At 46.3% G+C, this 24,578-nt stretch overlaps 1 protein-coding gene across 2 annotated transcripts in view; it reads right to left on the bottom strand.

Annotated features, from left to right (window-relative positions):
• The window catches only part of LMF1 (lipase maturation factor 1), a 244,419-nt gene that overhangs the window by 204,313 nt on the left and 15,528 nt on the right, over positions 1 to 24,578 (bottom strand). For both annotated transcript variants that reach the window (XM_018567617.1, XM_018567618.1), the window contains exons 2-3: positions 23,637 to 23,946; positions 2,917 to 2,927 (exon numbers count right to left, since the gene is read on the bottom strand). In XM_018567617.1, coding sequence (XP_018423119.1) covers positions 2,917 to 2,927; positions 23,637 to 23,946 — 321 coding nt within the window. The remainder of the gene's footprint in view (positions 1 to 2,916; positions 2,928 to 23,636; positions 23,947 to 24,578) is intronic.

The following is a 24,578-nucleotide window of genomic DNA, read 5'->3' as shown; positions in this document are numbered from 1 at the left end:
GTGGGGTCGGTGTTGTCCGACTTTGAGGACTGAGCGATCTATACGTTGAAATTCAATGTTTACAGGGTTACAATGTTGCAGTCTGATCACTGGGGGAGAGGAGACTGAGGAAATGTGTCTCCTGCCTGCAGCAGGCTGATCACTAGGGGAGAGGAGACTGAGGAAATGTGTCTCCTGCCTGCAGCAGGCTGATCACTAGGGGAGAGGAGACTGAGGAAATGTGTCTCCTGCCTGCAGCAGGCTGATCACTAGTGGAGAGGAGACTGAGGGAATGTGTCTCCTGCCTGCAGCAGGCTGATCACTAGGGGAGAGGAGACTGAGGAAATATGTCTCCCGCCTGCAGCAGACCGATCACTGAGGGAGAGGAGACTGAGGAAATGTGTCTTCTGCCTGCAGCAGGCTGATCACTAGGGGAGAGGAGACTGAGGAAATGTGTCTCCTGCCTGCAGCAGGCTGATCACTAGGGGAGAGGAGACTGAGGAAATGTGTCTCCTGCCTGCAGCAGGCTGATCACTAGTGGAGAGGAGACTGAGGGAATGTGTCTCCTGCCTGCAGCAGGCTGATCACTAGGGGAGAGGAGACTGAGGAAATATGTCTCCCGCCTGCAGCAGACCGATCACTGAGGGAGAGGAGACTGAGGAAATGTGTCTTCTGCCTGCAGCAGGCTGATCACTGGGGGAGAGGAGACTGAGGAAGTGTGTCTCCTGCCTGCAGCAAGCTGATCACTAGGGGAGAGGAGACTGAGGAAGTGTGTCTCCTGCCTGCAGCAGGCTGATCACAAGGGGAGAGGAGACTGAGGAAATGTGTCTCCCGCCTGCAGCAGACCGATCACTGAGGGAGAGGAGACTGAGGAAATGTGTCTCCTGCCTGCAGCAGACTGATCACTGGGGGAGAGGAGACTGAGGAAATGTGTTTCCTGCCTGCAGCAGACTGATCACTGGGGGAGGGGAGACTGAGGAAATGTGTCTCTTGCCTGCAGCAGACTGATCACTCGGGGAGAGGAGACTGAGGAAATGTGTCTCCTGCCTGCAGCAGACTGATGACATCATCTCAGCCAAGGCAAAGTCACTGGCTGGAGCTTAGGGCCAAAATTCTAATTAAAAAAAAGTACAGAACCTTTGAAAGAACTGCACTGCCGCTGCATATTTTTACATGTAGACATGTAAAGTTACCACATACTCGTAACATGGTTTGGCATGGACGCCATCTTGATCACTGGGGAAGGAGAGAAATGCTTCCTTCTGCCCGCATCAGACCGATGATGACATTATCATTGTCTATGCAAAGTCACTAGATTGGAGGTCAAGGATGTTTGGTTTTTTTATTGGTAAAAGGCGGAGCTTTGATGATAAACTCTACTGGCGTCGTACATTGTGACATGTCAGGAATTTATTCATGCAGACTTGCAAAGTTAATGAAAAGTCTGCAAAATGAAAAAACTTAACAAAGACTTCTGCTTCTTGTTTATAGATTTACTGAAACACGTCTTGTTTTGGGATTGGGAGAAAAGCACCTACATGTTGCAAGACTAAAAATACATATAGATTGTTTTACATAAGCTTTCACTGCGACAAAAAAAAAAAAAGATTAACACTTTTTTGTCAATGGCATAGCGACCGAGAATTGTTAACGCTGAATTCCGGGGGGTATAAAAACATTCATTTAGAATAGGTATAGATTGTAAGCTCCCAGGACCAGGGTCCTTCTAATCCTTTTGTATGGTATTGTAATTGTACTGTCTCTCCATATGTCGTAAAGCACTGCGCAAACTATTGGTGCTAGGGATGCGCCGACACCGATTTTTCTGTACGGAGTATGAGTACCGATATTTTTTTTCCGGTACTCCCCGATACCAATACCGGAAGTCCCATTAAGGAAAGACTCGCCGCCTGGCTTCCCGATTAGCTGGGAAGCCGGCTTCATGCTCAGTCATCACCGGGTGACGAGGAAGCATGGAGCCGGCTTTCTGGCCAATCAGGAAGCTGGGGGGCGGCTAATGACTTGCTGCCTAGCCTCCTGATTGGCCAGCTTCCCAGCCACTAAGGAAGCCGTGCGGTGAGTCATTACACACTGCCCAGCTTCCCGATTGGCTGGGAAGCCGACTCCATGCTTCCTCCTCATGAGGGAGCATGGAGCCGGCTTCCCGGTCAATCAGGAAGCTGGGCAGCATGTAATGATTCGCTGCCCGGCTTTCCGATACCGGAAGCTCCACCACTAGGCTGCAGGGAACGGTAAGAGCCAGGCAGGACAGAGGAGACTGCAGGGAACGGTAAGAGCCAGGCAGGGCAGAGGAGGCTGCAGGGAACGGTAAGAGCCAGGCAGGACGGAGGAGGCTGCAGGGAACAGTAAGAGCCAGGCAGAGGAGGCTGCAGGGAACGGTGGGAGCCAGGCAGGACAGAAGAGGCTGCAGAGAACAGTAAGAGCCAAGCAGGGCAGAGGAGGCTGCAGGGAATGGTGGGAGCCAGGCAGGACAGAGGAGGCTGCAGGGAACAGTAAGAGCCAGGCAGGACAGAGGAGGCTGCAGGGAACAGTAAGAGCAGGTAAGGCAGAGGAGACTGCAGGGAACGGTAAGAGCCAGGCAGGACATTTTTCTCCCCTGAGATGATGTGCACAGTCCTAGTCACATGTGCTAGGGTTCCAGGAAGTAAAAGGAAGATCTAGTAACCTGCCCTTAGTAAAAATGGCCGCTGTGAGAAAACTGGGGAAGAAATGTGTTTGTAGATTGTCATCACTAAACATTTCTAAAGGAGTCTTTGTTGTTATTTCAAAGTGCGGGTAAAGTTCCTATTTAAACTGTATTTATTACTATTGTACCGGAGTTTCCCTCATGAATTGCCCACCAGGTGTGATCCATGCAATCGCTGCACACTTACAGTTGCCATACAGACAGGAATAAAGCCCGGTCGGGTCACTTACCGAAAGAATACCTGCAACAGAGGAAAGAAAGAATACAATTAGAAAGATCCATTCCAAGTGTGAAGAAAGAACGGTCAGTGCTGTCAGTAACAACCAATCACATTCAGCAGTGCATGCCCAAAAACATGAAAGGAAGATTCTGATTGGTTTCCGTGGACTACACTGTAACAAACTGTACAAGGACCAATAGATGCTTTATACGTCTGCATGGGCATAATAAAAGACATACTGTATAAATAATTGTCCTGTTTTTTCGGTTTTGAATGGAGTAGGGAAGGATTGGAACCCCTGTTGACTTTTGGAGTTCTTTTTTTTGCCATCTGGGTCCCTGTTAGAAAGATTCCAACTCAACCGTGATGGTGACAATGGTTTAACAATACAGGAAGTAATGGAAAATCCACAACAGAGACACAGACAGAAATAGAATACTAAGTGTGGTTAAAGTGTAACTGGAGGCAAAACATTAATTTGTAGTTTTGGATAGAGTGAAGAGGGATTAGAACCCCTGTCAGGGTTCTATTGCTGTCTGTGTCCCCGTTAGGGAGATTCACCCCCTCTATTTGTCCAGGTGACCGTTATCACTGAAAGAAAATCCCAAATTTTGGGTTGCACCAGGACAGGAATAGATAGGAAACCTTCCATTGGGGACACTAGTTCTGGTGCTCCACAAGGTATTTCCTTCTCTTTGGAGGGATTTCCTCTCACTTCCTGTTGTTGCTATTGCACAGCAAGTGAAGGGAAATCTCCCCAGCGGGACACAGATGGCGCCCATATGAATGAGCTCTTATGCATGTGGCACCATCCGATAAAGAGAAGAAAGGGATGTATCAGTCAGATGTGCGGTGGGATATTTACATGATTGTGGTCCTTATAACGCACGCTGGCTGGTGTGCGTTGTATAGGGACAGTGCGATGCGTAATTACAACATATCATACATTTTTTTTATAACCTTACGGGCTCATTCACACAGGCGTGCACATCCAGAGACCAGCTCCTGGGAGGGACAGGTGCTGCGTGTACTTGCGTGCAGCCGCCTGTAGCTCCCTATGGAAGGACGGCGCTGCATGCGGCTACATGCCGACCCGAACGGTCCGGGTGCCCGCACATGGGCACACGCTGTCATCATTCACCTTTACGTGATGCACGCAGCTGGTTGACATGCATTGTGCTGTGTAACCAATTGGACAAGCTCCATTTTTATGAACGCACATTTACGGAGTGAATAGGGCACATAGAGAACAATTGTTTTCTATTCACCCTTGCATTGATCAATGCAGCTCAATGCTCCTGGAGTGAAGGAGCCCTTAGAAATTGGGTTTATATATACACTATATTGCCAAAAATATTGGGACGCCGGCCTTTACACGCACATGAACTTTAATGGCACCCCAGTCTTAGTCCGTAGGGTTCAATATTGAGTTGGCTCCGCCCTTTGCAGCTATAACAGCTTCAGCTCTTCTGGGAAGGCGTCCACAAGGTTTAGGAGTGTGTCTATGGGAATGTTAGACCATTTGTGAGGTCAGGTACTGATGTTGGACGAGAAGGCCGGGCTCGCAGTCTCGGCTCTATTTCGTCCGAAAGGTGTTCTATCGGGTTGAGGTCAGGACTCTGTGCAGCCCAGTCAAGTTCCTCCACCGCAAACTCGCCCATCCATGTCTTTATGGACCTTGCTTTGTGCACTTGTGCGCAGTCATGTTGGAACAGGAAGGGGCCATCCCCAAACTCCTCCCATAAAGTTGGGAGCATGAAATTGTCCAAAATGTCTTGGTATGCTGATGCCTTAAGAGTTCCCTTCACTGGAACTAAGGGGCCAAGCCCTGAGCAACAACCCTACACCATAATCACCCCTCCACCAAACTTTACACTTGGCACAATGCAGTCAGGCAAGTACCGTTCTCCTGGCAACCGCCAAATCCAGACACGTCCATCGGATCACCAGACAGAGAAGCGTGATTGGTCACTCCAGAGAACACGTCTCCACTTCTCTAGAGTCCAGTGGCGGCGTGCTTTACACCACGGCATCCGACACTTTGCATTGCACTTGTTGATGTAAGGCGTGGATGCAGCTGCTCGGCCATGGAAACCCATTCCATGAAGCTCTCTACGCACTGTTGTTGTGCCAAACTGAAGGCCGCGCGAAGTTTGGAGGTCTGTAGCTGCTGACTCTGCAGACAGTCGGCGACTTCTGCGCACTGTGCGCTTCAGCATGCTCTGACCCCGCTCTGTCATTTTACGTGGCCTACCACTTCGTGGCTGAGTTACTGTTGTTCCCAGTTGCTTCCACTTTGTTATAATACCACTAACAGGTGAGCGCGGAGTATTTAGTAGCAAGGAAATTTCTCGGAACACCTGAATCCAATGATTTGGAGGGGTGTCCCAATACTTTTGGCAATATAGTGTAATTCAATCTCCCAGAGGGAGGGAGGAAGCATACAAGGGTAGACAATAGAAACTCAGTGACCCTGGAGGGATTGAACCCAGGACCCCAGTGCTGAAACCGGTAGAACGTATTGATTATGGCAAAGGGGGTGCCGGCTGAAACTCGGCTCCTCTCTGCTGATCATCCTAAAAACTGCAACTCAGCTTGGCAAAGACAGACTCCTATTAGAGGAAGCCCTGGAGACAGCATTAGCACCAGGCACAGGATGCTGCAGAGATGCTCTGGCTGTTTATAATGAAATGAATCTTTGAAATCCAATCCTTTCTCCAGAGTGCAAGAATTCAAACTGGTGCAGACTTCCAGTCAGCTTTCAATGATTATCTTGGTCTGTTCTTCAAATAAAGCAAGAGACAACAAAAAAAAAGACCACAGCTCCTTCTGCCAGGGACGGCCCAATGCGCAGTTCCCGAGCGTTAAACAGACGTAGATAATTAAGAATGAAATTAATTGTGACATTTTCATTAAAGGAATTAAATACCTGACAAGTCCCCAAGTCAGTCAGCAAACTGGCTTAATACAATCCAGGAAATACTGCAAATGTGTTAAAGTAACAAAGTCCTCTCATTGTACCCCTGTTATGTATTTAATCCAGCTAATACCGAGACAGATTCGGGAAGCACACTGACAAGCTCATCTATTTGTCACTTTCCTCCATCTGTTCCTTCCTCCTGTCAGCATGCTTCTTGCAATGCAGCACACTTGATTGGCTCCTTGTGCTGCTTCTCCCTCGCTGAGCTCTGCTGTACAGGGACTGCAAGGGGCCAATACCATCTTAGGTGATTTGTTTTCTCATTTTGTCTCTCATAGTTGAGGTCTACCTATGATGCCAATTGCAGGCCTCTCTCATCTATTTAAGTGGGAGAACTTGCACAATTGGTGGCTGACTAAATACTTTTTTGCCCCACTGTACATTGCTTTCATTCAGAAATGTATTAATGACTACAGAGCTGCATTCATTTTGGCAGCTTTGGCACTCCAACTGTAGTAAAACTACAAAGTCCACCATGCCTTTGCCTCTAGAAGTCATGCCTGTGGCTACCAGAGTCTTGCAATGCTTCATGGGACTTGTAGTTCTACAACAGCTGGAGTACCGAGGTTGCCTAACCCTGGCCTAGAGCTTGGCTTTAAAGCTGAACTCCGGGCACAAAACTTTTCATTTAAAGCGCATCTACGGGCAGACATCAAAAACCCTCGCAGTAGGGTTACCCCACAATACAAGAAGTGCTTGTTTTTGTCTAGGGGGCCGGGGTAAAGCAGATCTACGTACCTGATCCCCACTTCTCTGTCGGCCAGCACTCTCCTCTTCTCCCACGATGCCCTGGCTGGTGGAAAGTCTCTTGGTGTCCTCACATCTAATGCAGGTCTATGGAAGATGCATTAGATTTGATGATGTCAGTAGTCCTTAGACTGCCAGAGCCCAGGGAAGAAGAGGCTGCAGGGACCGGTCTTGCAGCCCTAAGGGAGCAGACGGCAGAGGGGATCAGATAATTAAATCTGCTTGACTCCATTCCCTTAGACAACAGCGAGCACTTATCCCTTGGAGTGAGGGGGGTAGTCTCACTGCAAGGCTAGCGTTTTTGTTTGCCCATAGATGGGCTTTAAATACATTCCTCAATAGCAACAGAAGATATAAACGCACCAAAAGCCTTTGTAAACCCAGATTTTATCTTGTACAAGTAGCAGTGACATCATCACTGTGCTGCCTGTTCAAAGAGCAGAGCTATGGGAGGCACCCAGTTGGCCCCTCCCACTACAGGCTGCCAGCAGAAAGCTACAGGAGTGGGTGGAGACAAGGTCAGCCACCCTGCAAAAGGAGAGAAAGCAACAGTGACCCGTCTTTATTACAGGAGGGGGTGGAGACAAGACCAGTCACCCTGCATAAGGATAGAGAGCAGCAGTGAGCGGTCTTTATTACAGGAAGGGGGCGGAGACTAGACCAGTCACCCTGCACAAGGAGAGAGCGCAGCAGTGAGCCATCTTTAGTATGGGAAGCTCCAAGTATGAGGGCAATTTTTACTGATCCCGAAGTGCAGCTTTGAATCATTTTTTAATGGACACATAAATGGATTCAATCTTATTTTTGCTTGGCTTTAAACAATATCTTATGGGATGGCACCAGATTTCCGGATTGTAAAGCTGAGCATACATGGTTTGAATTTGATTCAGAACCGCTTTCAGAACGTTCCTTCGACTTTCTAATTGCAAATAGGGTTAAATCACCAATTATTTTCGACCACAGTGACGAAGAAAAATGGAAGGAGTGGGATGGAAAATGTTTCCATTTCCAAAATCGAATGTTAAAACCAAACGAAATTTCGAACGACATTTGTCCAGTCTCTGATGGCATTACGGAATGTTCAGATGAGATTCTTCATAGGAACGTTCGGCATATACTCGGCTTTAGGCTGATTCGTATTTCAGCAAAAAATCTTTGCTAGTCTGTAGGCAATCCCCGCAGTCTGCAGGCAATCCCCGCAGTCTGCAGGCAATCCCCGCAGTCTGCAGGCAATCCCCGCAGTCTGCAGGCAATCCCCGCAGTCTGCAGGCAATCCCCGCAGTCTGCAGGCAATCCCCGCAGTCTGGAGGCAATCCCCGCAGTCTGGAGGCAATCCCCGCAGTCTGAAGGCAATCCCCGCAGTCTGAAGGCAATCCCCGCAGTCTGAAGGCAATCCCCATGGTCTGTATACATTCCCATTGTCTGTAGACTTTCTTTGCAGTCTGTAAGCAATCCCCACAGTCTATAGACAATCCCTGTGGTCTGCAGACAGTACCCGTGGTCTGTAGACAGTACCCGTGGTCTGTAGAAAATACCTATGGTCTGTAGAAAATACCTATGGTCTGTAGACAATCCCCGTGGTCTGTAGACCATACCCATTGTCTGTAACCAATCCCCGTTTTCTGTAGACATTCTCCGTTGTCTGTAGACAATCCTTATGGTCTGTAGACAATCACTGGAGCACAACTCAAGTCATCTTCCTGCTGTAATGACTGTAGAAGCTCGGAGTGTCCCCGGGGTTAAAGTTTATAGCCCTCCCGTAAGATGCCGAGTTTTCACTAATTGCGCCGAAGCTCATTTCATATTTAAGAATGTGACTTTTTCATTTTTATGAAGCTAGCCGTCCTGGGGCATTAAAAAAGCGCACGGTCAGACAAATCATAGCGTCTGAGATTTTTACAAGCCTATCTGCTCTATGACTGATCCTAATCACAGCTATTTTCTAAATCGCTCCAACACTCCAAAGTGTCCAAGGAAGCCAGTGGACTTTATTGGAAGTCAATGAGCCAAACGTCTAATTACCTTGTAAAAGAGGTTCTGTGCTTAAAAAAAGAAAAAGACATTTAGCAATGGGAAAATGGCTTTAGGGGCCGGCCATGTTATGTGGATTATAAAGCTATAACTAAGAATTATTAGGTAAGGCTCCACTTTTATTCCAGAAAATGAATAGAAATAAAATGACTACACACGGCGTTTTGAAATACATCATTAATAAATCGCCGTTCCTTTTCACCCTGCAGCCGGGTAGAACTTTGTATAGCTGACATAAGTTTAACATTTTTGCCTTAAAACCGGGCAAAAGTACTCTGTGGAAGAACTTTCCAGAATACCCATCCCCTAGCTCATGCGTTTGGCTCACTGCTTATACCCAGGTACCGCTCTGATCTATTTTAAAGGCAAAAAAATATTTCCCCCCCCAAAAAAAATTACGGTAATAAATGCACAAGTGTATCTGAAAGAAAAAATTTGAATGTATTAATTTTTTGCATTGGAGCCTGCATTCCACCCACTGGATCGTGGGTGGAATGCAGTCTCCTGCAGACCATTCCCCAGCCCCATGTCTGTACAGAGTGGAGGAAGCAATCCATGGACTACAACAGCAGTGACATCACCATACTTGTGTTCCATTGAGAACCGCAAGCCCCTCTGCCACACTGTGATCCAGGTAAAGGAGTGGTGGCTTGAGGGTTGGGGATTGAGGAATCACACCATGTTTCATGTTACTACCTAAAATTGGATTTAACATGGTATTATTATAAGTAGAATTAGCCTTTAAATAAGGGGATGACATAGGTGTAGCTTTTCGTATCACAATGCTGAGACTGATCATGTGATTACAGAAGGCAGACCGTTCTACTAAGCAGTCAGTTGTAGATAAGGCATGGCAAGGCCTACTCCTGCATCTCAAATCCAGAAGCAAGTAAAGATTTACTTTAGTGCCATTGGTAGTGCCATTTGCATGCCACTACCACCACTAGATGGGTCTAAGAAGCATAGGAATTTCCAATGCTCTTCAGCACTATCTTGTGGTGGTAGTGTTGTGAGAACAGCATTCGCCCAGTTATGCGCTGGGAGGAAGAATTATAAAAAAACAGCTAAGTATGCACCACACTAAAAATTAAGGATGCACAGATAACGATACTAGTATTGGTGCCGATACCGAGTGTTTGGGCGAGTGCTCGTACTCACCCAAATGCTCTGATACCTTCCCCCTATACCGGAACGTTCAGTCAGAGAAAGACTTCCTCTGACTGGCAGTGCCATAGGGGAACATGGAGTCAGCTTCCCGTGCGATCAGGAAGCTGGGCGGCAAGTAATGACCCATTTCCTGGCTTCCTGATTGGCCAGGAAGCCGGTTCTATGCTGATTGGCCAGGAAGCCGGCTTCCCAGCCAATCAACATCGAGCCAGCATCCCGGCCAATCGGTAAGCTGGGCGGCAGGTTATTTCTCGCCGACGGGCTTCCTGATTGGTCAGGAAGCCGTCTCGATGCTGAGTGGCTGGAAAGCCGGTTTCCGGGCGGCCAAGCAAAATCAAGCTGGCCAGACATGGAGCCAATCAGTTTGCCCGGGAAGCCGGCTCCATGCCAGCAGAAGCACCAGTATCGGTATCGACGAGCACCGAAAGCAAAATAGCGGTACTCATGCTCGATACCGAAAAACCGGTATCAGTGCATCCCTACTACAAATATATCCAAAGGAAATCATCGGCACATGATTTAACCATTTTTTATTTGAAAGAATAAAGTCTCTGCTTTTAAGAGTGGAGAAAGGTAGAAACTGTTCCAGGGTTTTCTGTAGAGCTCCAACTCAATCCACTACAGCAAGACAACTTGCTGGCTATGACCTGGTGTTCTGGGAACACCATCCCACCTCAAATTTTAGCATGTGGTTGGGTTTTCCCAACCTCGCCTATGTAGTCTTAGAGCATGTAGAGGTTCTGGTGACCAAGTGGTCATGCTGATGACATCCCATCATCTTTCTGTTGGCTTCAGTCACCATGAATCACTCTGTCTAAGTGTTCTGGGTCCCTCTGAACAACCCCTTCCTATCATGTTGATGGTCAACTTCTGCCAACGGTTCTACAGACCCACCTTGATGAGTCCTAATCACATGAGACATAAGAAGCTATGGTGGGCTTGCTTGGAGCTGCTTCATAAATGCAGTTTGGCTTCAGTGGTTGTATAATATTAGCCAATATTTGCACTATACACTGGCGGTTCTGGAAATGAGGAATAATCCTCCTATTTCAGAATATGTGATATGAGATCTGAATATCTTCTGTTCTAAGAAGGCTTTACTGTGCTATGCATTAACTGGTTGGAGGACTTTTTGGTTCCTTTAGGGCTTGTTCACACCATTTTCTGCAGAGCTACAGACGCGGTGCTATGTGTGCAGTGCGCTTTTGACCGCATTCCAGTTTTAAAAAAATGTTTTTTGGGGGGGGGGCTGTCAGTATGTTAGCCGCAGTGCGGAGCGTTTTTTATTTGTGACGCGTCCGTGCGTTTCCGGTCCGTTTCCGGACCGGAGAAAATATGACATGCAGTATTTTTTTTGTCCGGACTGGAACGGACTGTGCTGGTGAGAACTGTAGCCCATAAAACACATAGGGAGACATTGGGATGCATTTTGGGTGCAGGAGGGCATGGTTCTAGTCCAGACATCGTGTGAACAAGCCCCAAGTCCCTTCTCACCATAACCTGTTATACAGTCTCGCTAAATTGTATACGGCGGCATGCCAGACTAGTCTGTGAACTCTGCACCTATAGGACAGTGATGGGTTTCCAGAATGCAATCATAGACGCTCTTCACCACTCCGAGCCGGGTATGTAGCAGCAGCCATCTCAGACAGCTGTTTCCCGTTGCTGCCAAGCCTGGGCAGACCCAACGTGGTTTGGGATGGGGGGCGGGGAGGGGAGGAAGCATAGCACAGAATGGTAGTAAATGAAACTTGTCTGCTTTCTGGATTCACTTTTCTGTGGTTGTGGAATTCTGAGATCTGGGACACTCATTTCTGCAATTACAAGAGATGACTTAACCCCTGTGTTGATGGCGTGCAAGCCAAACCATGCTGAGAGTTTGTGGTTTAAGGGACTCTGCACTAGTGGTATTTAAAGTGGACCTTTCACTAACCAAGTCTAAACAAATAAACTGCTGACATGTAACAATATGCAGCAATAGCATTTTTTCAAAACTCTATGCCTTTAAATCATTAAAATTTGTCCTTGAGCTCCAGTCCAGTGACTCTGCCTAGGCTGAGATCATGTTATTGGCCTGCTGCAGGTAGGAGGAAGCATTTTCTCAGTCTCCTGTCCCCTCGTGATCAGACATAAGGCCCCATTCACACCAGCTAGGGTGGTAACGGTTCAGAGCGGTTTACACTCGATTTTTGAAAGTTTGTTTTTTATTGCGTTTCAGCGCTGAAACGCAATTAAAACTGCACATAAACATGCTGATCAGCGCGTTTCCATTGAAATCTAAATGAATACACGCTGATTGGTGCGGAAACAAAACAGCTCAGGGAGCATTTTGGGCGGCAGGCAGTTCAGATTGCGCTTGCATGAATGGTCCCCATTGTAATGTATGGGATTGTTCATGTCGGCGGTTCACTGCGGAAAAATCCGCACGACCAAACCAACCTGGTGTAAACGGGGCCTCACTTTTTTCACAAGGTGAGCGGTTTATATGACTGTGTAATCTCAGCTCAGGAAGTAGATGGTGAACCTGGATGATGCCTGAACAAAGATGGCTCCGTCTTACTCAAGAGAAATGCTGATGAAGGCAGAGTCAGGGGATGTACTGTGATCTGTGTGAGAGGTAATAAATACCTGGAAGTGTTAAATGTACACATTACTTACCATGTATGCACTTAACATTAAATTATACTATACATGCGATGCTAGGCCCAATTTAAGAAGGTCACATGATAAAAACTCAAAATAAAATTAGAAGAATGCTCCCTATTCTGCAGACAAATAAGTGCCGTTCGCAGGTTCCCCTTGTCTCCAACTGCCCGGAATGAGTTGAGCAATTTGAATAAAAGCAAAACAATATTGAAACTCAACTACAGGGTTTTATTTAAAAATGGAATTAGCATGTTGATGACCGAGGAAGGCAAAATGTCAGCTTTAAAGTGATATTAAAGGAGAACTATGGGGTCAGTGTTTTTCCCCATAGTTCTCCTTGGGGTAACGGGAGGACACAAACTAGCGTCCTCCCGTTACCCTAAGCTCAGTATACCACGAGCTAAAGCTCGCGGTATACTGAGACGCCGGAGTGGATCCCGACATCGACGTTGAGATCCGCCCAGCTGCATGAGTGACAGCTGGCTCTGCCTATCTTGAGGCAGAGCCAGCTGTACCCGCCCCCTCCCCCGTCCGTTCCGCCAGTCAGCGCTGGCAGATCGGAGCGGGGAGAGGGGAATCCAGCTGTGACAGGATCGAGAGGTGAGCGAACCCGGTATGTGTTCGCTCACCTCCCGATCTACTGAGCCGGCCTGTGATAGTCTCATTGTCACAGGTCGGCTAGAACTATGAGGTGAGTGGAAATCACTGCCCTCATAGTTCTCCTTTAATGTCAAAAGGTTTTTAAGCCATTTCAAATGCTGATGAAATCACTCACAATGGATGCTGCTCCTTGATGTTAAAATGTGTTTGACCCTCCAGCGTTCGCGCCATACACCGCATAGATACACACTCCAGTGCGGTTTCCAATTGCCGGGCAAGATCTCTCCCTCCCCCTTCTTTCTCCAGTTACCGCGGCTCGGCCCGGCCAGCCGTAGACGCGGACTGGGGATACCCTGGACACTCCAATCCGGTAGTATATTGACTACCATCGTCATCCTTATGTGAATGCAGGGACTCTGGATGCTCACCTGTGACAACTCAACCGTAAGTCACATATTCACCACTTCTATCCTAACCATTTAGCCAGTCACAGCAGGCTGTGCAGCATTTACCTATTTATTTATTCATGTGTCATCCCAGGTAGTTGCACTCTTCTTTGTACTGCAGTTAAAATGTTTTAGATGCAGAAATCAGCTGGTCCCCTGAGCACTGGGCCCGATATCCTGTTTTAGGGTGACTCATTTGCCTTGCAGGGTCCTATGGAGCCACCATTGTGTGCTAGTAACCCGTGTCTCCCCACAAACACACAGGCACAGGAAGGCAAGACACTCCCCTGATCCCCTCTCCTCCTCCCTTCCAAGCTAGTTGATGGACAGCTGCTGTAGACTTCTCTGTCCCTTACGATCTTTTACTGGACCGGACATTCAGGGAAGCCGAGCTGCGAGAGTTGGAGCTGTTTGGAAACATAATGACGGTAAGTGCTTGGGCATGTAAAGAAATACTTTGCCAGGCAATTTATATTTGCTTGATCTGGATTCATTGGGGGGAATTTTTCAAAACTGGGGCAGACAAAAAATAAAGCAGATGTGTATGGCAACCAATCGGCTTCTCTCTACAGTTTGTTCAGTTAAGATTTGAAAATGAAAGAGAGAAGCTGATTGGTTGCCATGCACCGCTGCTCCAGATTTTGTCTGTTCCAGTTTTGATAAATTCTCCCCATTAGGTTTGAGTTTAATATTACTTTAAATTAATGTGCTATAATAAGGGCGGGAGGCGGTATTATCCAGCACACAGCTGACTTCCTGTCTATTAATCCACAGGTGTAAAAAAAAAACCATAAAAGGTGCCCATACACTGCACGATTCTCGTACGAGAATCGCGGGAAATCCCGCGATCGTACGAGAATCGTGCATTGTATGGAAGGCGTGCGACCGTTTCTACTGTACGGTCGCACGTCTTCCGTCGAACCAGCATGCTAGAAAACCCGCCGGGAATCGTACGATTCTCGGCGAGTTAGTGGCCTGCTGGTTCGACAACTGCCGAACGGGCCGGTGTGCGCACGCGCACACTGCCCGTTTGCAGTCATCGTAAGACCTTAGTCTTGCGATGGTTATAAAGTGTATGGCCACCTTTACATGTGCGTGCACGCGGGGTTTAAAGTGATATTAAAGCCTCAATTGTATTTTAACTTTTCCTTTAAGTGGACCCTCCTTTGCTGGAGGCTGTTGCTGCTTTTCTTTAAAACGGTTTCATTCCTCGTTTTCTAGTGGGTCCCCGCAGCGCTATTCCCCCCGCACGGGTGCCACCATTGTTCTAATGGAGGCACCCGTGCGCGCTCGTCCCCGCAGTGGCTGTGTGCATCCATAGACACACACAGCCCTGTGGCAGGCCACTCCCCTTCCCTCTTTGATTGATGGCAGAGGAGCCTATGGCTCCTCTGCCATCAGTATCCTCCCCCCGCAACCTGGAAGTTCGGGGGAACGGAGGATCACTTCGGGACCGGCGGCGAAGAAGAGCGTCGCTGACAGGTAAGTGTGGGGGGAACTAAGGGAGAAAAAAGGTGCTGGGCCGTTTTTACCCAAATGCAGAAATTGCATTAAGGTAAAAAAACGCCCAGACCTTAATACTACTTTACATTTTTCTTTTTTTTTTTCTTCTTAATATGTGATTTCACTTTTTTTTTTACACATAACTTTATTGCTATCACATACGGGGTTAGACGGGGGTAAGACGGGTTCATATTTTTCCTGGCATGGGGCTTTAACTTCAACAAAGACTACAGCTGAGCTCTAAGAGAACCTGTTGCTTTGCAATGGTGAGTTTTGCACATAAGAAGGGGAGAAGTTATTGGCTATCCTGTGTGTCTAAAAAAGTAAATACGGCAAAGTCTAACTCTATAGAACTTTCTGTGTTTATATGGGACCGCAGACAGGTGCCAGCTCGCTGGGAGGAGCACATGCTCCTGCACCTGTGGGGACCGGCCGGAGCTGGGTTTGCCTCGCTGGCTGAAAATAGAGAAAAGCTGTGCAATAAACCCTTCTGGCCAGACAAATTCAGGAAGCCTCTCTGTTTCCCCCTCTATAGCCACAAATATGCTTTTTTCCAACAAGATTCTCTGTTCACCAGAATTTCCCTTCTGTATTACGGTTTTTAGTCTTATCTTTTTTTTATTTTTTTATTATTTCACAAGTTTGTAAACTGATTTTTGTGCAAATTTTAACATTTTATCAATAAAATCTTGCAAAAAAAAAACTAAATTTGATCCATGACGCTCAGCATGAAAACCATGCAAGGTTTTTTCCAATAAGAAAACCCAGCACTGTCTTTAACGGCCTGTTTAAACTGTTCCTCATAGAGGAGAAGGAGGGGATGTGTCCCTCCTCCGAGTCATTCAAAATCTGTGTAATCTAAAGTCTCCTATTCTTTCATAGCAAACTTGCTTTATTAAGCAACCGGAGCTAACACAACTGTTTTCCCCCTGCCACTACCTTGTGACTACAAGTGGTATATATGGTTTGTTTGTTTTTGTTTTGTTTAATGCTGAATAGAACACATTCTAAAAATACATAAAACACACTATAAATTTCTTTTAAAGTATACATATGGGCAGCACAGATTGCGCTTTTGCCTTGTAGCACTAGGGGTCCCCGGTTCGAATACTGGCCAGGTCACTATCTACAAGGAGTTTGCATGTTCTCCCAGTGCCTGCCTGGGTTTCCTGGGGGTACTCCGGTTTCCTCCCACACTCCAAAGACATGCTAGAAGGTTAATTGGCTCTTGTCTAAATTGGCCCTTTGTGCATGTAAGATAGAGACCTGAGATTGTAAGGTCCTTGAGGGCAGGGACTGATGTGAATGTGCTACTATGTAAAGCGCTGCATAATCTGCGCTATATAAATACCAATAATAATAAAATAAAAATATACATTTAGTCAAAAAGGAGGGGGGAAGACCTTAAACAGAAGTTAGTAAGCCATGTAATGTTTCCTCTTGCCTCTTCTAGTTGCTTCTATGGGTCCTGGCATCCCCTGAAATTATGTCACCTTAGTACCTTGCAGTATTGAAAGGCAGCTAAGCACCCCTCCCCAGCCCTCCATATCTTCCAGCATAAGCAAACAAATTGCCTAGTTTATGGTGGAGGGGGAAAGGGGGAGTCTGGATCCCCGAATAATCTCCTCTAGAACCAAAGCCAGTACGGTATGTATATACAAGCAACTCTAGCAATGGCTAGAATAGTTTTTTTCTTTCTGATTCTATGTCCTTAGGCACCCGATTCCAGGAATCTCACCCCATTTGGTTTCCTGATGCCTGTTTTGCCCAAATTACCCTCTCTCTGCTCTCTGTGTCACCAGTGAGGCAGGTTTGATTCTCATTGGCGGCCATAGGAAACTTAGTTAGGTACATCAACCTTTATTGCAAGTAAGGGGCAGAAAGGTTTTCCAATGGGCATGTTTAGGAACTCCTGTTCGGCTCTACAAACTGGTAAACCAAATGGGTTCCCAGATCACCAACAAACAAGAGTTGGGTGTCCTGGTGCACTACAACTGTGCCACCAATTAAAGTTGAACTCTGGTCCACATCCACATTTCCCCATGTTTTATCCATGCAAGTACAGAATAATGCCAGAGATTCAGGAAGCTCCTAATTTGCTGTTCACTCTGCTGCACTGAAATCCCAAGCAATGTGATCAGCCCCGTACAGATCTCCTGTGCTGGTCTACAGAACAGCTCCTGTTATGTTATAGAGATGAGGAGAGTAGAAGGTGTTCCGTAGTCCACTGGTGCAGCAGAGGCACCGTGTGGTCATCTCAAACAGGAAGTTAGGAGCTCACTGGATTTTTGGCCGATCAATGCGTATTTTTCTGTACTTGCAGTATTTTTAAAGGGGTAAAACAAGGGAAACTGTACTTGTATTGCAGAGATGTACCATATATGCCATACATTCTCCCCAGATGTACACTTTAAGGTCCACTTCAAATAAACAAAATTTAGTTTTACATATAATAAAATAACGATTACTGGCTATTAACATTACAGACTGTAAAGAAAAACAAAAATCTGCAGCTCCAACTTCTTTGAAGTGTCACATGCTCAGTTGTCAGGGTAACAGCGCACCCTTTGGCTCCCGGAAGAGCAAAACTGGCACTGTACCACCAACGTTCCAGAAGGCAAAAATAGAGATGGGGGTGACCGTAGCTTTGAAACCGATCCCCTCTTCTCTCGCCAATGACACAGGAAGTCTCCCCCAAAGCCTCTTCCTTCTTGCAGGAAGGATGACCCCCCATGAGCCCAGAATGTTGACTTTAAAAGTCTGAGTGATAATCTGCTTCCCTTTTTGTTCTCTATCTCCAGTCTGTGGAAAACAAGAATTAAAACAAAGGCAGCCTTGTGTGTCGGGCCAAGGAGAAGTGACACATGAAAGGACATGGACCCGGGCAATTAATAGGGAACGTGACTGAGCGGGCTCTCTCGGTTTTCTATGTTCTGTGTGTGTTAGGCAGACATATATACGTTCCAGCATTATGTCTTTGGGTGAATATAATAAATGAGCCGAAACTGAAAATTAAGGTAAGCTTTAAATAATTAGGCATCAGGAAGGGTGGATAGTAGGGTATTAGAACCAGCATTAGCTTATCTGCTTGCCATTATGATGAAATTCCATGGTGCTCCTGTTCTGGATCACATGAACTTTTGCCGTGGCAGCTGAGTCTGGGTGATGTTGGCACCCACAAAGCATTCAGGCTCAATTTTAGGTCCTGGAACTTGGCTGCCTGGGGGGTTTCCAGCAAACAGGTACATTGATACTGATTCTACAAATTATTTTCAAATACGATTGTCTTCTTAAATATCCAAAGTTGGCCTGAACTTTAAATATATCTACCGTTTAAAGCCAAACACCATGCTGTGGTAGACCCTGACCCATTAATTTTTTTAAATGTCCTTGGGTACTGGCCAGTCACCTGCCATTACAAGTCTTTCCTGATCTGCTCCAGGGTTGTTCAGCCCTACATGGTGCAGAAAATCACCACGTACTGGTTTGAGCCCTCCTCTCTGTTCCAGGCTGTTTAATGCCCCCCCCCCCCCTCCTCGGGGGCGTGTCCATGACAGCTTGAGCTCTAACCCACCCACAAGAACTAGGATGAGGTCAGAAGCCAAATGACGCTACTTGGAACTTGATTTTCAGATACGTAGATGCGCCATATGTCAATGGAGTGGGAGAGGAAGGGGTTAGTCATTTTTAGTTGTAGTTGGGATTGGGCTTAAATGTAACCCTTAACGCTTTAGTCCATTCCAATCCATCTTTTTCCTCAACGAGAGCACTGGGCCACCCTGCACCAGGATCAGAAAACTCCCACTCCCTGCACCTAAAACGAGCTAAGCTATGTTGTCACTGCCAAAACAGATTTGGTAAATGTAGGCACCTTACAATACCATCTCATAGGCAGATTTTGTACTTCTAAAGGTTTAAAGTATATCTAAAGCCAGTTTGGCATTTTGGACATAGTAGAGAATGGTTGAAGCTGAACCCCTGGGATAAGCTTAGTTGAATCTTGGTGAGCTTTGTGTATTTCTTCCAGATCTGTGTAGTAACTTGGAGCTTCCTGTAATAAAGACTGTTCACTGCTGCTCTTTCTCCTTGTGCAGTGTGACTGGTCTTGTCTCCGCCTCCTCCTGTAATAAAGACCGGTCACTACTGCTCTTTCTCCTTGTGCAGGGTGACTGGTCTTGTCCCCGCCCCCTGCTCCAGTGTTCTGCAGACAGCCTGTAGTGTGAGGAGCTGCTGGGTCCCTCCCACAGCTCTGCAACATGCAGCACAATGTCACAGCTACTTTTACAAGATATTATCTCTGTTTACAAAGGCATTCGGTGCGCACAAAGCAGATTTATTCCCTGTGTGGTTATTGATGAATACATTGAAATTAAGAATTTTGTGCCTGCAGTTTAGCTTTAAAACCTCAAGGTTTTTTGAGGGGGTTTGCCTTCACTTCCTGTCCTGTAGACACAACAGGAAGTGAGAGGAAATGCCCTTTTAGGCAGTTGTCACACAAACGGGTATTGGAAGACTTCCCCTCACTTTCTTTTGGTGGCTAAGCGTCATATTTTGAACAGCTGTCACCTGGAAAAAAAAAGATTCCCCATTAAAAAAAATTCCCCTCTATTCCTGTTCTGGTAAAAACTAAATGTTTGATTAAGGGCTACCATATACGTTATCATCTGACTATATAATCTTTGTACTTTAGACTTACCAAAACTATGTAATATGAGGACCTGCCTAATCTATCCAATCAATCTGCATCCAATCAGGCAGGGCATACTATATAGTTCTTGGCCGGCTTAAAGGGGATTGCAAAATCGGATTGCACTGTGTGTGGTGCGCTTTAGATGCACTTTAAAATGGCTGGCGGGTCCGCTTTAAAACTTGCATATAGCCACAAAAATATTCCCTACAAAGCTACAAAAACCAGAGAGAGAGAGAGCGGGCCTTATCACACCTGTGACCAGCCAAGCATGCTCTGGCAAAACCAATAACAAAAGCACTCAAGCGATCCCGCAGAAGCGATATGAAGCCCGGTTCTGGCGAGCAGGAGGGGATGTGAGGTGTCAGTCAGCACAGTGTTCTGGAAAGGGAGCGGTCCTCTTTCTTCAGAAGATCCGGGTGATCTCCATGCTGGGACACAATGATAAAACTGCCCATCATGCAAGATGGTGTTACAGTGCGTGCACAATAATAATGTGCTCTCCTCGCCGCTGACCCGTTCACTGCGTGTAATGAAAGGCGCAATCACGCACCACTGAGTGCCAGCAATGAGAAGATTTCACGTGGTTTTCCTTCTCTAAAAAAAAAACAAAAAACTAATTTCCTGTTTAATATATGCCTTGTCACAATGGGTGCGGAGCACTTGTGTCGGGTAGGAAGCCTGTGCGGCTTGTCCTGCTAAGTGGCAGCTGCTGTTACTGTATACTGTACCTGCTGATACCCAGATGGTCTCACAAGCAGTAGCCGCGGCGGACCGACAGGTGAAAAGTAAAGAGAGGGACACCAGGAGCTTTATTTAGTAATAGAGTGCAAGGTCGAACGCGGTGCAATAACACGGAGCAGCCATTTGGCTTTTAGTGGTCTTGTCAGACTAATAAAAAATTACTTCCTCATTGGCTGTCCTGGGTTACTAAGTATCATCACCCTCTGTGCTTGTTACTGTAGACCTAATGCTATCATAGGAGCTTAAAGTGTATTTCCACATTTGCAATCAAATTTGAGAACCCCCCCCCCACTGTATGTTTGTGTTCCCGGTCATACACCATGCCTAAAAAAAAAAAATTTTTAAACTATTTCTTCCCTAAGGAGCAGGCCTTTGAGCAGACTGCAAGCTGCTCTGAACAACTGAATGTGGAGGGTACACAGTGGGGACAGGTTTCGGTTCTACTCATTAACCCCTTGCCGTCCGCCCATCGTAAAATTACGGGCGGACGGCGGGTCCTTCCCGTCGGGTAGACGTACATGTACGTGATTTTTTTTTTTCTCCTAGCGGGCGTGCGAGAGTATAATCCCACCGGGAATGTGTACAGCCATTACCGGCTGTTTCATAAAAGCGTTCAGCTGGCTCTATTGCGTCGGGTGCGCCTACGTGCAAAAACAACGATTACGCCACACATGTTACATATCGCCGCGAATGCCGCAGTGAGAGCAATAATTCTAGGCCCATCAATCACTAATAACACTAAACTGAAGAGCGATAAAAGCTTTTAAAGCGTCGCCTATGGCAATGGTAGTTTTTTTGCGATTTTGTGGGCGCACACAATTTTAAAGCTTGACATGTTTGGTGTCTATTTACCCGAAGTGACCCTGTCTTTTATATTTCACCAAAAAGTTGGGTAATAATAAATGTTTTATAACATAACGTGGGAAAACTGTTTTTCTTCCAAAATTTCGGTCCTTTTTTCATTATATAGTAAAAAATTAGAATCCCAGTGGTGATTAAATAGAACCAAAAGAAAGCTCTATCTGTCCCCACAAAATGGTATAAAATTAATTTCAGTACAGGGCTGCACGACGGAATAAATGTCAGTCAAAGTACCGCAGTGTTGAATACTGAAAAATGGCCTGGATGGGAAGGGGGTGTAAACACACAGGTCATCAAGTGGTTAAAGCAGAACTCCAGGATGTGCAAAAGTTAACCCTTGCAGTGAGGCTACCCCCACACTGCAAGGGTTAACTGCTCGTTTTGATCTAAGGGCTGGTATTAAGGAAATATATCAATCCGATCCTTGGTCCTGCAACACACACCACTCACCTTTTACCCCCCTCCAGGCGGAGCCCTGCTAGGCGGGATCAAGGATCAAGTATGTATATCTTCTTTAATCCACCCCCTAGACCAAAAGGAACAGTTAACCCCTGCAGTGCTGGTGTAATTAAAAGGGAAAAAAGGCCCTCTGGTTCTCTCAGCCATAATGTGTAGTAGGTATAACATATGGCACACTATGGCAGACTTATCTGCCAAAGCAATCCCCTCCACTGCTGCGCACCTTCTCCCCGGGCTTCTTCTGGGTTCAACATCTTCAGCCTCTGCATTGGTCAACCAGCATAATGTACCTCCCGTGCATGTGTACCAGAGTTACTTAATCTTGCCACATGCCGGGTCTCTGCGCTGATCTGCGTGGCTCAGCATACAGAACAAAAAACTGCTGACAGGTAGAAAGAAATTTTATTGGCAGAAAAGACTTACACGGTCTCTTCTGCCATAGAAAGCCAGCCAATCCGCAATTTTTTTTTGGGTGGGGGGTTTACTTCCACTTTGACATACTGTACAATGTGCCACCCAAGCCTTGAGATCTTTATCCCTTTGTTAGGACAGTGTTCACATCTAGATTACAACGGATAATGAAATCACAGTACACACAGGGTTAATTATGGTAAACATTAGCTCCCCGGCCCCCTCCTTAAAGCAGATCTCCAGGATTCTCAAAAGTTAACTCTTGCAGTGGGGTTACCTCTGCACTGCAAGGGTTAACTGCTCCTTTTAGTCTAGGGAGCAGAAAAAAGAAGAAACACTCAACGATCCTCAATCCTGCTGTGGAATGTCCCTCGGGGTCCTCACATCTAATGCAAGTGAATGGATTTTGCATAGACGTGATGACGTCCGCAGGGCTTGGACCGCCAGAGCCTGGGGGTAGAAGAGGCTGAGGGGACGGGTCCAGCAGCCAGGCAGGATCGAGGGTCAGGTAAGTATATTTGCGTCCCCTAGACCAAGAGAAGCACTCATTCCTTGCAGTGCGGGGGTAGCCCCACTGCAAGGGTTAAGGTTTGAAAATCCCAGAACGATTATATAAAGTTGATGTCATCGTGTCATCCAGATTTGGCTTTGGCATCTGGCAAGCTCTATATAGTCAACAGTCTTCCAGCTAGCCCACTGTGTTATAGTAAGGTCTATAATATAGGTTGCATGGTGCTGGCTTCCAGGTTTTTTAAACTGGCTCATACTTCTGGGTGAGATTTCTCCAGACGTGCTCTACAGTATATATTTTCTCAGAAGGGGCTTTTTTTTGCGCTTCCCAATAAAACTTGAGTGTCACTTTAAAGAAAAAAAAAGGAAATTACATTTCACAACAACCCCACAGAAAAGACTGACTGGTAAAGCTGAACTCCAGGCAGATATAAAAGCACAAATGAATACAGGTTTATATTCATCATAATATATAATATATTATATTTTCATAATTATAATACATCATTAAATGCATTTTTTTTATGCGGCTAGTGTAAGTACCTACATTTTCCTCTTGCAATCCCATATGCAACAGCACTCAGAAAGGTATAGGGGGGGTTGAAAGAGTTGAAGTCAATCAGGTGTCCTGCACTTGAAATGTGCTCACAAGGAAGGTGCTGATAGGAGGTGAAAGCAGAGTGAGCAGAAACATAACCTAATCAGTCTTCTGATCCCTCTTCCTGTTGGGTCAGCAGTCTGGGGGTGGAGAGATGACCCCTATGTATCCCTTTAGTGTAACTGAAAAAGTGGTGTCATCTGCCGGGCTGTGCCACATAAGCAGAGCAATACAAATCCTTTGGCAGGTAGAACAGCTCCCCTATATGTTTTTCATCTGTGTTTTCAGCAGTTTGTCTGGAGTTCAGCTTAAAGCCACCCGGGTATTGCAATTAACTCACCATCTCTGCCCCACGGCCACAAGCGAATGGTAGAGAATCCACAGGGTTGTCATCAAGATCATGTTGGCGCATCCAGTTAAAATAATGAAAGCTGAAATCCCAAGGCCGGCCAGTGCAATGTTATCTAAGTGAGTATCCATGTGTGTCCAGTCTAGGAGCCAGAAGACTGTGGGTGCATAACTGAAGGCCTCCACGCCGACCTTACCTCCGAAGTACTCTTTGATGTTCTCTAGGTGGATTTTACATGGCAGCAGACCCTTCTCCCCAATTAGCTGCTTGTTCTGATGAAAAGCCACCAGGAATGCCACAACTGAAAGAGAGATGCAAGAATGTGAGAACAGGATAAGGATTCATTGTATATTGCACTGCACACAGAGTGTTAAAAACAAGGTCCAGGGGGAACTAGGGAGGTCTAGGGAACTAATTAGGGTCTCAATTGCCTTTAGGGTACACAGGACCTAACGTACTATGTGCTTAGATGAAGCCAATCCATCTTCTGTTCAGTAGGGATGGGGGAGCTTTAAAAGGTTAAATGTACCTTTAAAACATTTGAATGCATCCAGGGATATCATACAACTGAGCAGATATAACCTCTTCCTTTTCATTCCCTGTGCTGTGAAAGCCGTCATCACAAGCTCAGACCGATGTACACATTGCATTGTTTACCTTCAGCTTGTCTGCATTCTACAGTAACTGAAAACAAGGACTGAGAACAAAGAAGGCATCTACTGCTTACACAAGTCTGATTTAAAAATAAACTCCGGGCACGAGACCTTCCTTTTGAATATATTCCTCAATAGACACAAAGGCAATTAATTAACTTTGTGCGCACCAAAAGCCTTTGTAAACTCAGAAAGTTTGTAGTACTGTAAAAAAGTGGTGACATCATAACCTGTGCTGAGAGCAGAGCTGTGGAGGGGGGGGGGGGGGGGGGGGAGGGGC

The sequence above is a fragment of the Nanorana parkeri genome, unplaced genomic scaffold, assembly GCF_000935625.1.
Source record: "Nanorana parkeri isolate BGI_ZX_2015 unplaced genomic scaffold, ASM93562v1 scaffold1075, whole genome shotgun sequence".
Classification (NCBI taxonomy): domain Eukaryota; kingdom Metazoa; phylum Chordata; class Amphibia; order Anura; family Dicroglossidae; genus Nanorana; species Nanorana parkeri.
This window is presented reverse-complemented; position numbering and strand designations above follow the sequence as displayed.